The 16,945-nt window shown below is 48.1% G+C and overlaps 1 protein-coding gene across 5 annotated transcripts in view; it reads left to right on the top strand.

The window, feature by feature from the left end:
- Nucleotides 1-16,945, top strand: part of CRMP1 (collapsin response mediator protein 1) — a 74,333-nt gene that overhangs the window by 26,829 nt on the left and 30,559 nt on the right. For all 5 annotated transcript variants that reach the window (XM_072806518.1, XM_072806513.1, XM_072806519.1 and 2 more), the window contains exons 3-4: nt 3,561-3,745; nt 8,525-8,689. In XM_072806518.1, the coding sequence (XP_072662619.1) occupies nt 3,561-3,745; nt 8,525-8,689 (350 nt within the window). The remainder of the gene's footprint in view (nt 1-3,560; nt 3,746-8,524; nt 8,690-16,945) is intronic.

Genomic DNA, 16,945 nt, shown 5'->3' with positions numbered 1-16,945 from the left:
ATGGCTGTGAGCACTGAGAGACCATGCCTGCCAAGTGCCCATCAAAGAGCTCAGGGAGTGTGGAGCCCTTCCCTGTCTCCCTCTGCCTGCCCCACCTCCAGTCCCAGACTCCGACCATTTCAAGTGCAGCCCGGGCCTCACTTCCTCCGGTGGATTCCCTCCTCTCACTTCTTCCCAGCCACACTGAAAACATGGTACCCATGGAGCTAGCCCAGCAGCTCTCACCCAGAACCTTGCATCCATAAATCCTCTGCTTGGAATGCCTTGCCCCTCTGCTCATTCTCATTCTGACCCCTGTTTCCCCAACCACTCTTTGTCCTGTGGGTCTAGCTCGTGTGGCTCCTCCTTCAGGAAGCCTTCCCTGACCCCCATGCTGACAGTTTTCCTCTGCTGGCCGGCCTGTGTGCCAGTCCCCACACTTCTCATGCTGCTCTTGCCCCTGACTAGGGACGTTGCCTTAGGGCCTCCCCGCCCGGGGCCTGGCACAGTGCCGGATACAGAGACGTACCAGGAGTATTGACCACAAGTGTAGCAGAGGAACCCTGACCTGTCAGGTGGCAGGACCTTGGTCTTAGCCACAGTACAGCCTGGAACCAGAGGGAGAAAGGCAGAGGTGATGGTGGTGGGGAGTGAGGTTTCTAGGTCAGTCCCCTGCTTGGATAAGGAGACAACCATTCCGGGATGAACTCTGGTTTGTGGGCCTCAGGGTTCTGGGGCAGGAGGGGTAAAGGATGCTGACACTTTTGCGGGACTACCTATCTACCAGTCGCAGCAGACTGAGGTTAGCTCCCCAAGAGCCTTGCAGTCCAGGATGTGTATATATGGAACAAGAGCTCATGGGTCAAGCTGCACTTATTAAGTGCTTGCTGTATGAGTGAACACCTAGAGTCATGGAACGGTGGCGGGCCATGTCCAGGAAATATGCGGTGTCCACAGATTCACGATTTGTCAGCTCCTCTTAGTCAGAAACCCCTTTTTATTGGACTCTCTTGTTTCTCCACGTCACCCCACTAAGCAGAGTGAGTCTCCAGATGGTCCTTTGGAGCATGAGTCCCTGGCTGGCTGGGAAGTAGGTGCGGGAGGACTGGGACCCAGAGGGGGACCACCTGCACTGACCCCAGGCAGCACCTCCTAGCGTGGGGAGGCCCAGTTGTGTTCCTTCACTTTGAACCCCAAGAATTTCTTTCTCTTATGGCCATTTTGCCAAGTTTTCCTAGAAGCTCTTCAGCTGTGTTATGATTCATTGAGGATTTTGTCCGATTTGTAAGCGCTGGTGACTCAGACGTTGGCCACCGAGCGCGTGTGAATGGGGCGAGGGTGGTGTTGGGGGTGCGGGAAGGGAGGTGCTTGGCCAACTCACAGAGCCTCCTGTTCCCTCGCTCCTTTTCCACACATGCTCCCATTGAGAACCATTTGGGTTCTTCTTCCTGATGTGCTGGGGGTTCCATCCGGTTTAATCCAAGTTTGGGAAGAATCTGCTCCTTCTATGTAAGGGAAGCAGGAAGATAGTTCAGGCTGGTGGGCAGAGCCTATATTAGGCCTGGGGGCACCTGGCTTGAGTCCAGACCACCACTGATTTTCTGTGTGGCCTTGGACAAGTCACCGTACCTCTTTGAATTCTGTTTTCTCTTTTGCAGACTGTGAATACTTCCTATAAAGAGAGGTGACTGTCAGGCCTTTCAAATGGACTCAGAACAATAGTACTTGTTGGCACCGCAGCATGGTGACTGAGTCACACACCCAGTCAGACCCCAGGTACCCACAAGTAGGGCTGTGCTGGTGTGTACAGCTCGTGCCCACTCTGGATCATGCCCAGGCCTTTGCCGGCATCAAATGTTTGAACATTAGCCTGTCGTCTTTAAAAGCCAATTGAAGCATTAAATGAGATGATCTGAGAAGTGCTTAGAAGAGCCAGTGCTCAGGGGTGATCTTCTGCGGTAGGGTGTGGGGCATCTCCTCTTGGACCCCCCGCCCTTCAGCTCCTGACATGTTGCCGTGTGTTTGGAGCTGGACAGTGGGAGGATGGGGCAAGGCAGGAGTCTGCAAATTGAGATGGAAATGATAGAGGGCAGGACATTGGCCTCAGAGGCAGCAGCGCCTTGGTTGTGGGAGGGGTCACAGTAGTGGTTCCTGGCTTTTGCTAGATGTATTCCCGGTTTCAGGACAGGGTGCAATGCCCTGATTCTGTGGAAGAGCCCCATGGGGATCCCTCTGTACCCCAACCCCACTTGCCTAGACCAGTCCTGCCCAGCAGGCCAGAGGAGCCAGGAGCATCTGCTTCTGCCACTTGAGTGTGGGTTCTGTTTGGGGCTTCACGTTATGTTCCCAAAGCAACACTGTCTTGTATCTTCATTACTGGTGTTTTTATGTGACTTAGAATATTGTTGCCTAAGATGACGAGTTCAGAACAACTATATATTTTTTTAAAATAAAAATTGCTCATATTCAGATCTAGTGGTCTTCATCAGGAACTGACCCTGGAGGCTGATGTATCTGCCCTGGTTCTGGCTGAGCCTCCCCTCCACCCCCCGTATATCTCCTGATTCTGGTTCCAACAGATGAAACACAGCCGCCGCCACGTGGGGCAAGATGTGATGGTCAGCATGTTCAGAAAAAGTCTGCTATCCCCAGCATGATTCTCTCTAGGGAGGTGTTACGATGTTAGTGGCTTTTTCTCGCGGGTACTGAGAAGTTAGGCAGCTTTCCTGAGCTCAGTGCTCAGGAGACCTAAAAGGAGAATCCTGGTTGCCTGTCTATGTTAGCTTGCGTGGCTGGCGTGACAGAGCACCCCACACCGGGCGGTCTAAACAACAGACATTGATTCTCTCATGGGTCTGGAGGCTGAAAGTCTGACATGAGGATGTCAGCAGGGTTGGTTTCTTCGAGGCCTCTCTCCTTGGTGTGTAGACGGCTGTCTTCTCCCCATGTCCTCACATGATCAACTCTCCTTGCGGGTCTGTGTTCTTGTCTTCTCTTCTTATAAAGACACCAATCCTATTGGATTGGGGCCCACCCTAACACCCTTATTTTACCTTAATTGTCTCTGTAAAGGCCCCATCCTCAAATACAGTCACATTCTGAGTCCTTGGGGTTAGGGCTTCAACATAGAGCGTTTGGGAGGGTTGCACTTCAGCCCATAGCACTACCTCTCACAGTTTGCAGACCTAAGGGGACTTTAGACTCTGTCTCTTATAGTCACTGTCCTCAAGTGATTGACAAAAGTGTGCGAGTTACTCTGGAATGACAGGCTATTCTGAGAACCCTTTGCCACCACCTCCCCCTGGAAGTCTTCCCAGATTCCTGGGCTGGTGAAGCAGCCCCATATTCTCCCCCACCCCTCAGCTATACTGCACTGTGATCATCTGCCCGCATGCCTCTCCTCCTTATTTACCATGAGCCCCACAAGGCCAGGAGCCCTCCCTGAGCATTCTCTGTCTACCCAGTGTCCTACGTAGGATCTGGCTCAGAAATGTTTACCTAATGGAACTGAAGCCACACAGTTGACTGCCATCTTGTTTGTCTTTTAAGACCCAAAGGCCATTTCTGTTGTTTGTTTCCAGACAAATAGGAGAGAACTTAATAGTTCCTGGTGGAGTGAAGACCATTGAGGCCAATGGGCGGATGGTGATTCCCGGAGGTATCGATGTCAACACGTACCTGCAGAAGCCCTCCCAGGGGATGACTGCTGCTGATGACTTCTTCCAAGGCACCAGGGCAGCACTGGCAGGCGGGACCACAATGATCAGTGAGTTGCACCCCTGCCTTGGGCACATGGACAGTGACTTTGGCTCATCATCGCTGGCAGCAGCAGCAGCAGCATAATGCCCAAGCTACACCAGGCACTTTGCTTAGAGGACCAATTAATGTAATTCTTACCACAACCTCCCATAGAGGCTGTGCCACTGGTGGTACACAGAGAATTTTATAGGCAATACAGACATTTGAAAGTTTGAATTATTTTAATGCATTTGAAGTTAAGTAACTAGCACATCTTGGGTATTATTGCTTAGGGTGAGATTGAAATTCACATTTACATTTTTAGAAACTATGAACTCATTTAAAGAAAAGTATTAAGGAAAGAATGATATGGGTTGTAGGGAGATAAATTAAAAAATTCTTGCACCTGGTGTGCACATGGCTAAAGTTCTGAAACCAGTGCTATAGGTGTTACGGTGAAAGATAGGGAAGTAGAGGCTGAGACAAGTTGCTGAAGGTTATGCAGTGGGGAAGTGGTTGTACTAGTTGGCTTTGATGCTGCAATGCTGTGATAATGCTGCATAATGAACAATCCCCAAACTTCAAGCATCACTTGTTTTTCTTGGTCAAATGTCTGCGGGACTAGGAGCAGGACTGGATTGAGTCTGCTTCAGGATGTGGGCTGGGTTTGGACAGGCACCATGGACTTCCCACCCTGGAGCCAACGATCAGCTCAACCATGCCCTTCTCCTGGCAGATGGCAGAAGTACAAGAAGGGTCTGGTAGAAACTTGCCACCCCTCTTGCCACCTTTTGTCTTCACTTACACGCTGAAGTTCTGTTGGCCAAAGCAAGTGCATGGCCAAGGCCAAAGTCCCTGGGATTGCACTCTGCCCATCATGAACCATGGTGAACATGGAGAGGGGAGGAAGCATTGTATACAAACGTACAAGCCATTACCACAGGGGCTTCTTGGGATGCTGGATTCTTTTTCTACAGCATTTTGTAGTCTCCTGTATTTTTTGAAGTAGTTAGTCTTTCTTGGATTCCATTTTTATTTTAAGTTTTGAATTTTATTATTTTTTTTTTAGATTTTATTTACTTATTAATGAGAGACACACAAAGAGAGGCAGAGACATAGGCAGAGGGAGAAGTAGGCTCCCCATGATGAGCCTGATGCAGGACTTGATCCCAAGACCCCGGGATCATGCCCTGAGACAAAGGCAGGTGCTCAACCACTGAGCCGCCACCCAGGTGGCTTTAATTTTCTTAAAGATTGTATTTATTTATTTGACAGAGAGAGAGAGCATGAGCAGAGATAGGGACAGAAAGAGAGGGAGATGGAGAAGCAGACTCCCTGCTGAGGGCAGAGCCTGACATGGGGCTCTGTCCCAGGACCCAAGATCATGACCTGAGCTGAAGTCAGATGCTTAACCTACTTAGCCACCCAGGTGCCCTTCTTGGATTCCATTTTAATAAATGATTTTATTTAAATAAGCAACAGTTGATTTTTAGTATTCTTTCAACTGATAGGCTCTTTGGGTCCAAGTGGCTCAACCCTGAGCTGGCTACAACCCAGCCCATCTCTCTCCCTCCCCTTTGGAAGTACACTGGGCTGGAGCTGGCTAGTGTGGGTGGAGCTCATGTGTCAGAGCTGCCTCGTCCTCCTGAACCAGGAGGGGATGGCCCAGCTCATGAGACAAGCATGGTCCTCATCCCTTCTCCACAAAGCAGCCTTTGTATCTGCTCATTGGGAAAGTGAGAGAAGCCCAGATGTTGGACCTGGATGGTTTTGGACTTGGATCTTAGCTGTCCAGGTTTATTTATTTATTTTTAAAGATTTTATTTATTTATTTATTTATTTATTTATTTATTTATTTATTTATTTATTAGAGAGAGAGAGAGAGAGAGAGAGGCACAGACACAGGCAGAGGGAGAAGCAGGCTCCATGCAGGGAGTGCAACGTGGGACTCGATCCCGGGTCTCCAGGATCACGCCCAGGGCTGATTGTGGCACTAAACGCTGAGCCACCCAGGCTGCCCAAGCTGTCTAGGTTTAATCCTGATTGTTGCCACCCAGGGCTGCATGATTATGGGCAGTATTTAGCCTCTCTGTACCTCAGCTTCCTCATCTGTAGGATGGGCTTTATTATATGAGCCTCCCCCAACCATGGTGTTGCTGAAAGACATACATACATGAGGTTCCTGAGTGTAGTACATGGCATATGGCAAGTACTTGGATATAGGAGCTTGGATGGTTCTGAGAGGTAGAGATGGAAGTTGCAGGCTCCAGTGACTTGTGTGGAGTGAGTATAGGACAGAGCCCTGGATGAGGAGTCAGGACCTCTAGGATCCTTGTTTGTTTTTTCCCATCATCAGCTTTGAGACTCTTAGGGGAGGCCCCCCACCCATCCTTGGGCCTCATCCACCCACCCCATCTGGAAAAGAGTGGCTTTCACAATGTGTTTCATGAAACACCAAAAACCTATGAAAGCACCAGGAGGACCATAGTGAGGGGCAGGGAGGTTCTGAGTCCCCACCCCATGTTTTCATTCAACAGGTGTTTACTGAGGGTGGGTTGCTCTGTGCCAGACACTATGCTGAGTGTTGCGGGAGGGAATAAATAAAGCAGACATGGTGCTGATCCTCCAATGGTTACAGTCTTGTGGGGAGTTATGAATCCTATACGATTGTACACATGTGTCTATAATCTGTGACTAAGGCTACAACAGAAAGCTGTGCACAGAGCTTTGAACTGAGGGACAAAGTGCTCAGGGAAGGTGTCTCTGGAGAAGCAGCATTCATGCAGGGATCTAAAAGATGAGTGTGAATTAGCTGAGTGAAGAGGGTGGAGGAGAGCAGCTCCAGGGAGAGGGAGCACCCTGTGATAGGAGAACACTGCTCGCATTTAAGAGATGATAAAGGCCCATGAGGCATGAGTGTAGAGACTTATGGATGAGATCATGTGAGATTAGACAGGAAGGTGAGGATGGTACCAGTGGTACTCAGTGACTGAGACAGGAAGTTTGGACTTTTCCAAATGGATGATAGGCAGACATTGAAGGATTTTAAGCAAGGAATGATGTGATCTGCTTTGGGTTTTAAAGAGACCAGAATAGAGTGGCCTAGGTTGGATGTGGCTGGACCTGAGGCGAGGGATCGCAGTAGCTGAGCTGACACAAGAGGGTGACTAGGCCTAGGAGTGTGGCCATGGAAGTGGACAGAGGCGGACAGCTCCAGGGAAATGTGGGATGGAAATCTAAGTACTTGGTGATGGGTCAGACATGGGAATACCTGAGAGAAAGGAAGTGTCAGGAATGACCCTTTGGATCCCAGCTGTGGAACTAAGGTGGTATCTTCACAGCTGAGGAAGTGGCGGGGATCAGATTTGCAAGGGAGGACAATGTTGCATGAGGTTTGGGACATTTTATTCTCGAAGAGCTTTTGAGTCATCCTGATGGAGAGGTCAGGGAAACAGCTGGTTTCAGAGTTCTGCAGCTAAGAGGGAGTGGTACATTTTAATGAGCAGCTGTATTGAAGGATATTCCAGGACCAATCCGTAAGGAATTTGACCATTTAATGGCCAAGTAGAGGCAGAAGAGTCTATAAAGAGACAGGAAAAATGGCCACAGTAGTAGAATAAAAGCCAGAAATCCATGTTGTCACGGAAGCCAAGAAGAGGGATTGATTCACTGTGCCCTGAGAGGTCCCGTGGAGTCAGGACTGGAGACATGGAGATTGAATTAGCAGAGGCCGATGCTTTAGATGGGTGGAGGGGTGAGCGGGTGGAGAACAAGGACTACTCTTGATAGGGAAACAGGGCTGTAGCTGGAGGGATATGCAAAGTCAAGTGAGGTTTAAAAGTCAGGTGTCGGGGATCCCTGGGTGGCGCAGCGGTTTGGCGACTGCCTTTGGCCCAGGGCGCGATCCTGGAGACCCGGGATCGAATCCCACGTCAGGCTCCCGGTACATGGAGCCTGCTTCTCCCTCTGCCTCTCTCTCTCTGTGTATGACTATCATAAATAAATAAAAATTAAAAAAAAATAAAGTCTATTAAAAAAAAACAGGTGTCTCCCCTTTAGTTTGGTTTATATTTTTTAAGATCTTACTTTTAAAAAGGGGTGATGAAGTTAACATTCTTTTAGCTTATAAGGTCTTGTTCACCTTTTTAGCTACATCAGTATGGAGTAGTGGGAAAGGGTTCAGTGCAGCTGATGGGACTCTTTGGATCTTCCTCCCAGCACTTACCTAGTTGTGGTGACTTTAGACAAGTTCCTTACCCTCTTTGAGCCTCAGTTTCTTCTTCTGCAAAGGGAGATATTAATAGTCACTTCACAGGATGGTTGGGAGGATTTAATGAGATAATTTATAGAAAGCCTTGTGGCAATGTCTGAAGCATAGTTAGCATTCAGTAAATAACGGTGATGCTGCTGCTGCTGAAGATGACAATGACAATGGTGATGATGTCGTCACTGTTGATAGTTATGGTAACGATAGTCACAGTGATGGCAGTATTGACAATGATGATAAGAGTGATGATGAAGAGGGTGGCGATGGTGATGATGATGGTGGTGGTGCTGATGATTATAATGATGGTGATGGTGTCATGATGGGGTGATAGTGGTGATTAAGGTGGTGGTGATGCTGATGGTGATAGTGATGATAATGATGGTGATGATGATGATAGTGATGATTATAGTGATCATGATATTTAAGGTGGTGATGATGATGATGGTGATGGTGATGATGGGATGAAGAAGCTACTTGAGGCTACCATTGGAACAGCTTGAGTCCTTTTTTACAATATTGATACATATTTTTCTTTCATAGTTGACCATGTTGTCCCTGAACCTGGGTCTAGCCTGCTGACCTCTTTCGAGAAATGGCATGAAGCAGCTGACACCAAATCCTGCTGCGACTATTCCCTCCATGTGGACATCACAAGCTGGTACGATGGTGTTCGGGAGGAGTTGGAGGTGCTGGTGCAGGACAAAGGTCAGTTAAAGCCTCAGAATGGGGGTACAGTTCTGGAATCCCTGGTTCTTTGTTGGGTCTCATTATGTAAGAGTTAAAAAATCCCTTTATCTGCATTTGCCGTGAGCCCAGCTGTGAGCTACACACTGCCACATAAACAATGGAAAAACAGGATCTTCCTTAAGGAATCTGTCCTCTTCTTTTTCAAGCCCTTTGGTGGTATCCCTGGGTTCACAGAAGAACGCCTGATTTCCTCAGCTTAACATGCAAGGCTCTTGCTGATCTAGGCTCATTTCTCTTTCTCTACCTAAACGCATCTGGGGTACTTGTTATCCTGGATGCCATCCCCTGAAACCTGCTTCACTGCTGGGCCTGTGCTCAGGCTGTACCCCCCTGCCAGGAATGCCCTTTCTTCAACCCTGCTGCCCAAGATCAACTAGCACGTTCTTCAATTTCCCCAATCAGAATTGCTCATCCCTTAAATATCCATATCAGGTTACTCTGGCCTTTTGAGGGGGCACCTTCTCCATTGTTCTTGGATTATGGGACACTGGTTCTCTGTCTGGCTCTTCTGTTAAACCCTGAGCTCTATGGGGAGGGAGTCTATCTATCTCTATCCCACCCCAGCTCACTTCTGTTTGGGCTCATACTGGGCATCCCTGCGCAGTGTGGACACTACAATGTGCATCGTGTTGAGGTGACTTGAACTGAAGGCACATGAAGCAAAGAATAAGAGAACAGGATGAACCAGGGCAGGAGTGCTCAGTCTGGGAGAGGAGCAGTTTTGGAGGCTCTCTGAAGAGGCAGCCTCGGATGAAGGAAATGCTTCAAGGAGAGCTCAGGGGTGTTTTCAATTTGTAAGATATTCTGATTTCTCATTATAAAAGTATATTTGCCACAATATAAGAAAGTCAGAAAATCAAGAGAAGGAAAAAAAAATGTTTCTCTTCTGGCCCTACCCCCAGTTACCACTTACATTCATGTTAAGGATTATTGCTTTCCGTTCTCTATTTAGATGATTTTCTCCTTATATAGTTAGACGAAAGTAGTTATTTGGAATCTGTTTTCACTTAACATTTTATGAGTAATCATTACTTTTCATTAATAACTTCTTAATGACTTGTAATGTACAATGCAATGGTTAACTTGCTTAGTTATTTTCTTTTTATTGGGCACTTAGGTACTGTTTGCTTTATTGTAAATAGTGTTATGGTGAACATCTTCGTATATAAACATTTGTTTGCATCTCTAATTGTTTCCTTAGATTTCCAGAACTGGAAGTACAGGGTCAAAGTTTTAACATTTTACAAGATCATGACACTTTTTTTTTTAATTTTTATTTATTTATGATAGTCACACACACACACACAGAGAAGCAGAGGCACAGGCAGAGAGAGAAGCAGGCTCCGTGCACCGGGAGCCCGATGTGGGATTTGATCCCGGGTCTCCAGGATCGCGCCCTGGGCCAAAGGCAGGCGCTAAACCGCTGTGCCACCCAGGGATCCCCAAGATCATGACACTTTTAGCCAAATTGCTTTCCTGAAAGGTGCACACACTTACATGCTCACAATCCCCAGGTCTTTGGCTCTTTGCATGTTTGCACCTTTGGGTGTTCTTTCCTCTATAAAATGCTTGCAAATTCGATGAGCCAAATTCAATCTACCACTATACACTGCAGTTCTTTTATCATTAATTATGGTAGACATTTTGCATACCTTTATGTCAATGTCCAGTTATGTTCTTTGCCCACTTATGAGTTTGGGTTTTGTATGTCTGAGTTCTCCATATCGAGAAGGCAATGTCTGTTCATTGCAGTTGTTGTGAATCACACTCTTGTACAGAATCATAATCCAAGGGAATTTACCATGTTGTGTCTTGCCTTTCTCACCTAGTGTTAAATCCTGAGTAGTTTCCCACTTTACCCCATGGGCTGCATCACATCAGTATTAGCAGCCTGATTACATGTGGGGATGTGGAGGAGGGTCAGATGGAACACTCGGTCACAGGAGAGTGCCACAGCTCTGTCAGGAGGGGGACTTTGTGGGGTTGTATTTATTGCATTGTCTTAGAAGAAGACAGAGGATTTTCTTCTCTTGGCCAGATACCTGCACAGAAGTGATTTGGGGAAGTTTTTAGGAGCATTCATGGTTTTAAGTGTCCAACTCCTAATATAGAATTTTTTTTATTGATTTAAGTTTCAGAATTAGTGCGTGTTTATTGAGAAACAACAATTTGGAAGTGTCTAAAGTAAAAAGTGATAATTTGGTGTTCGTCTTCCCAGGCATCTTTTCTATTTGTGTAAGTGTATACACACTTACATATACATCACCCTTATATGAGTGCGACTGTAATGTGCATCATCTTGCACCATGCTTTTCACTCAATAAAATGCTGTAGATCACCAGGCCCTTCCACTTAGCAACTGTGTGACCTTGAGCCAATCATTCAATATCTGTATATCTCAGTTTCCCTATCTGGAAAATAGAGGTCATAAAAAGGTTGTTTCGAAGATCAAGTGAGAGGAAATACATAAAGTACTTAGAATACCGCTGGCCCTTGGTAAGGCTTCTGTGTTTTTATTTTATTTATTTAATTTTTTATTACATATATTTTTTTAAATTGGAGTTCAATTTTCCAACATATAGCATAACATCCAGTGGCTTCTGTGTTTTTAGTTATTTATTTTATCATCATTCCATCATTTCTGATAAGACCTCCAGAGTATTCAATTTTATGGAGGTACTGGGTTGATCTACTTCCTATTGGAAAATATTTAAAAATTGTGTTGTCAGGGCTCCCAGGGAGCAAACTCTAGAGATTAGTCTGCAGGAAATGAGTGTGGATTAGTTTCCTATTGCTACTATAATAAGCACCCCCAGCTTGTGGTGTAAAACAACCCAAATGGCAGTTCTGGAGGCAGGAAGTCTGAAGTGGGCCTGGGCCTTAGGGCTCAAGTCAAGGTGCTGGTGGGGCAGGTTCCTCCTGGGGGCCCTGGGGAAAACCCTTCCTTGCCTTTTCTGCCCCCAACAGGCTGCCCATATACCTTGGCTCATGACCTCTGATCCTTCTAGCCACTGCCTCCCCCAACATTGACTCTGACTTCTCCCCTGCTTCTTTCATTAAAAAGGACTCTGGTGATCACACTAGGCCCTTTCAGGTAATACAGGATGATCTTTTCTCTCAGGCTCCTTAATTTAATCCCATCTTCAGGTTCCCTTTGTTGTGGGGGCACCATATTCAAAGGTTCTGAGGATTAGGGTGGGGACATCTTGGGTGGGGGGGGCTGTTATTTTGCCTCTCCCAGAGTGATCATTGGATCAGCACCTGTGAGTGAAGCTCAGGAAATAAGATTGGCTGCAAGGAGCTCTGAGACCTGGACACCCTGCCAAGGGATCCTGAGGAAGCCAAGGGGGCTGGGGACTTCATAGCTCCCATCAGCCAGGCACTGGGTATGGCCCCCTGGGATGGGGCATGGCCTTGAGCTAAGCTACTCTGTATATGGAGGATGGTTCAAACAGGGCTGACAGCTGAGGGTCATCTGCCTGCAGCTCTCCCAGCAGCTGGGGGAGGGGGAGAAGTCCTTCATTCTGAAGGGGCTCATGATAGCATCCACTTCAGCCTATTTCCAATTGCTATTTCAAATAGTGTTATGGGAAAACATTTTTGTAAAGATATTCATGCTTGTCTGTGGAAAGATTTCATAGGACGAATAGCTCTGCAAGTGGACATTGGGTGCTCTCCACCCTCCATCTGTGTGGGCCTATTGGTGTTGGGCTGGGGAGCCAACACCAGTGAAGGGGGAGTGGGTGAATGGGGAGTGGTTTCCAGGAACAAGTTTGGCAGCTCCATTGACCTGAGCCCGGTGAGAAAGCTGCTGGGTCTGTCTCTAACTTGGCTTCGTTTTCTACAGTTGGGCAGCATTACTGTTTTCTCTCAGACAAGTCCCATTGAAATGACTTGTGTCATGTGCCTTACAGGAACCAGCAGGGTGTAGGATGATCCCAGCAGTCGGGCTGCCTGGGTTCAAATCCTACCCTTCCACTTCCTGGCCATGTGATGCTGGGCGAGTCCCCTAGCTGACTCTCTCTGGGGTTGCACAGTGGCCCCTCATCCATAGCACTAGGACTCTGTTACTGGGTACAAAACCCACAGTCTGAGCTCAGTATTAATTCTCCACTCGGATGCCAGGTGTTTGTTGTCACAGCAACCCCAGAGGTACATAGTACATGGTGGGGATTGCTTTACTTGAGGTACTACGGATGGTGAGCTACTAAGCCTAACTGGAACCCAGGCGTTGGGGACCTCATGCAGAGCTTGCTGCTCCATATGTCCCTTGATACTCCCCATGGAGTGAAATAAAAGGGGTGCCCTCTGTGGAGAGAGGTCCTACCCTGACCTGCCTTGGTGATGCAGGAGGAAGTAGTGCTGCCAGGGCCAGGGGCCCGCGTCCACACTTGATGGGCTCTGGCAGGACAGCAGACTGCAGTGAGAAGGGCTGGTGTCTATACAGCCACCCACAGAGGCAGTGCCCTCAATAATAGAGCTTTGGTCAGGAAGCAGCATGTCATCTCTGGGGCCTCACACCCACTGCCTGTCTCCCCCCTCCCAGGAACCTGAGGCAGTGTGGTCCCTTAGGAAGGCTCCTCAACACTTACCCCCTCTCCTGCCAGGGACTTCAGCCTTGTTCATTGTTTGGTGGCCCCTGGGATGCTTAATTGTGGTGCCTCTGAGACATGCAGGGAGGCCCTAAACCAGTCCAATGTTGGAGGTTCATCCTTGTAGATGGGCTCAAGCAACCACACCTCCTGGAAGCCTTTCCTGCTTGCTCTGTGCTCCAGGCTGGTGTCCCCTTGGAGCTCTCACAGCCCCAGAGGGGGCTTCTCCAGCAGGGTTGTGGGGCTCAGGGCTCTCGCTGCCCTCATCTGCAGAAAGTACTCCAGTAGGAGTGGGTTTTTCTCCTCTCTGTTCCTGGCACACAGTGGCTTCCTGCTTAGTTGTCTCATTGGGAGAAGAAGGCGCTTGGATTAGATCTCTAGTTCTCCCAGGCCAAGGAGCTCGTGGAAGCTGAACAGAGCCTGGCCCCTAGACAGCTGAACCCAAATTCCCAGAGGGATGTGTTTGCAAAGCTCAGGTGTTCTGATGCAAAGCAGAGTCAGGATCACTGGCCAGATGGCTGCTCAGGGCCTGCCCTGTGTCCACCCTTGTGTCAGGGTTTTAGCAGTGACCCAAAGGAACATCAGCCTCCTATGACCCCCTGGCCCAAGGATGGGTCACAGGCTCTACCTCACATTCCCTGAAGGAGACGACCTGAACCCTCTGCTCTAGGGTAGATGGGCCAGCAAAGTGCCCTCCTCTGACACCCAGAGGGTTAATGCAGATGGACTATAGGTGTTGCTAGGACCAGAGGGTCTGGAGGCGAAACAAGATAAGAAATTCGAGGCTCCTCAGTAGAGGCTGGCCCCTGTCCAGAACAATTGTTCTTGCCTTTTTCTTCCTGTTGGCCAGTCCTGTGTCTGAAGTTGGGTGGATGGTTATAAAGGATGTTGTTATCAGGGCTCCCAAGTGCATGGATTCCTTCTCATCCTCAAGGCAAGCAGCACTGTCATGAGCCTTGGCTGAAGCCACTTCCCCTCCTCTATACACCTGTCGCTCCATCAAAACACAGGTAGGATCATTTACAAGCCCCACCCAGCCCTGCCTGGTCTTCTTTCTCCTTCCCAAGGTGCTCAGTGAATGGTGGTGACCTCAGGGCTCCAGTCCAGGCTCACTTTCCTGAGGGGCCTTCAGTTTCCATAGTGTCCTCACCATCCATCCCCCTGTGACCCTGGCCCCAGCTCATGTAGGATATGGCTTTCAGGATGCCCCCTGGGGGCACAGACTTACCAGGTTCTCCCAAACCCATTACCCTTTCCAGTAAACTCTGCTGTCACACTGGGTCCCCATCTCTGTGAGGGGAACCCCTGTCTAGCCGTTCACTCAAGGCATGGGAACCATGTCAGTGGTCATTCTCCATGTGCCTTTCCCACTCTCTCCCCTCCCCATCCATCACTGGATCCTTGACTTTGTGTCTGCAGTAGCTCAGCTCTGACTATGGGTCTCCACCCAAGTCCCTTTCCTGGTAGGGGGGCTCACTGTGTCTTGTCCAGATTCCTCCTTGGCCTCATCCCTGGTCTCCGCACCTAGTCTTACTCCTCCAGTGCATTATTCTCCCAGCCATAGATATGGGATATAAAAAAGCAATTAGTGTGAACACCTGCAGTGACTCCACAGTATCCCCAGGGTCAGTGTCAAGTTGCTTATGTGGCTTTCAAGGGTTTTTCCTCAGATTCTTACACCTAGGAGAGGTACAGCAAATATTGGAGAGCTAAGTTCCTGAAAGATGCTCTTACCGACTCCTGTACCCCAAGTGTTTTTAGCACACATCTTGCATAGAGTAAGCTCTCAGTAAATACTTAATGCATGAATGAGTAAGTTAGGGAAGGAAGTGAGGGAGGGAGGAACACACCTGGTCTCCTTTCCTAAAGCATTTTTAGCACAGCCCTCTCTAAGTCAGAGGGCTGGCTCGGGAATCTGGATGGCCATCATCATTGGACTGTAAAAATAAGGGCAGGAAATTTTCAGGACAAGAAATCAAGGTAGAGCTCATATAGTTCCATCTGCCTGTTTTAGAAATGGAAATGGAAACCCAGAGAAGTGCAGTCACTTCCCCAGTGTCACACAGCAGCTAGCACCTGGACTCGGCTCCCTGACAGAGCTGCTGCTAGCACTTTGGTGTCTTTGTGAGAATTTCAAAAAGTTACCCTCTTGGTGCCTTGGAAAAACGTGCCTTTCTCTCAGGGCACAGGCTTGGCAGCTGGGGCTCAGGCTGGATTTAGCTCCCTTGGGTGCTCCCTTTGCTGGGAGCCCTTATCCAGGGCACAGATTGCAGCTCCTTAAAGCTGCTGCCAGCCTCCGACCTCCTTCTTGCCAGGTGCTCTTCACACTGCATTCAGACTGCCAAAAGAACAGGCCCACAGTGCCTCTCCTAAGTACAGACTCAGCCTGTGTGGCATGAGAGCCATCGCTCAGCACTTGGATCCATCTTTAGATCAAGCAGTTTATGGCTTATTTTAGAAATCTCAAAATACAAGAGGAAGTTATTCTAGAAAATGGTGGTGCCAGCAAGTGTGTGGACTTGGCAGGGGAGAATGACTAGGATGGGATTTTTTATAAACCACCGACAGGGGAGTCCTGCCTGTGTTTTCTAAGCCACAGACCCCAGACACTATTAATAGTACTTATTAGTTTTGATGGATGCCAGCAGTGTTTCACTCTCAAAATAGAAACTTTAATTTAGAAATCATTGAAAAGAAGAGAGAGGAAAAAAAAAAAAAACCCAGCCCCGTAAAGAGGAGAAGAACTCACATTGGCTCATTGCTGGGCTGTGTCACTTGGGTCAAATATTTAGCCTGTGTCACTTGGCTATGTTCTAAAAATAGCAATGCAAGGACAATTGTGTCATTCCACCATTGGTATGAACCTTCTGGATCTTTCTGCAGGAACTTCCACTGTCTTTTTATCACATGGCCCTGTGTAGCAGCTAGCTTTTGCCGTGTAACAAACCACTCCAAAACTGGGACTTAAAACAATAATCATTAATTACCTTGTGACACTATTGGGTGGCAGTTGCATCTGGGCTCAGTTGAGCAGCTTCTCTACTGATCTCACATGGGCTCACTCAGACATTTGGGCCTCAACTGGGATGGCTGGGGGATGTTCTGCATGTGATCCTTCATCCTCTAATGGGCTCTCTGGACCTCTTTGCTTGGTGGTAGCATTCTAAGAGGTGAGTGTGAAAGCTGAAAGGCCTAGAGGATTAAGCTTTGAACTTATACATCATCATTTCAATTACGTCCTGTTGGTCAAGTCAAGTCACAAGAGTATCCCAGATTTGAGGGATGGGGAAAAAGATTCCACCTCTGATGAAAGGAACCTGGAAGAATTTATGGCCACTTTAATCTAAATTGTGTCTCATCTGGCCACAATTAGTATATAGTTGTCTTTCATTCAAAATATTCTCACTCACCCCCCTCAGCCACTCCAAAATGCCATCTGGTTTTGGCATCAGGTTCAGAGTCCAGGATCTCATTATGAGCATCTATGTAGGATCTAGATGAGGGTGTGGCTTCTCTTGATCCAAAGAACCTAAGAGATGGGTTGTGTGCCTCGCCACCCCATGCACCCCACATTACGGTGGCGGCACATGGACAGGACAACCACAACCAACACTCCCATTTG

The sequence above is a fragment of the Canis lupus genome, chromosome 2 (genome assembly GCF_048164855.1).
Source record: "Canis lupus baileyi chromosome 2, mCanLup2.hap1, whole genome shotgun sequence".
Classification (NCBI taxonomy): Eukaryota; Metazoa; Chordata; class Mammalia; order Carnivora; family Canidae; genus Canis; species Canis lupus.
Note: the sequence above shows the minus strand (reverse complement) of the source record. Positions and strands in the feature narration are given on the sequence as shown.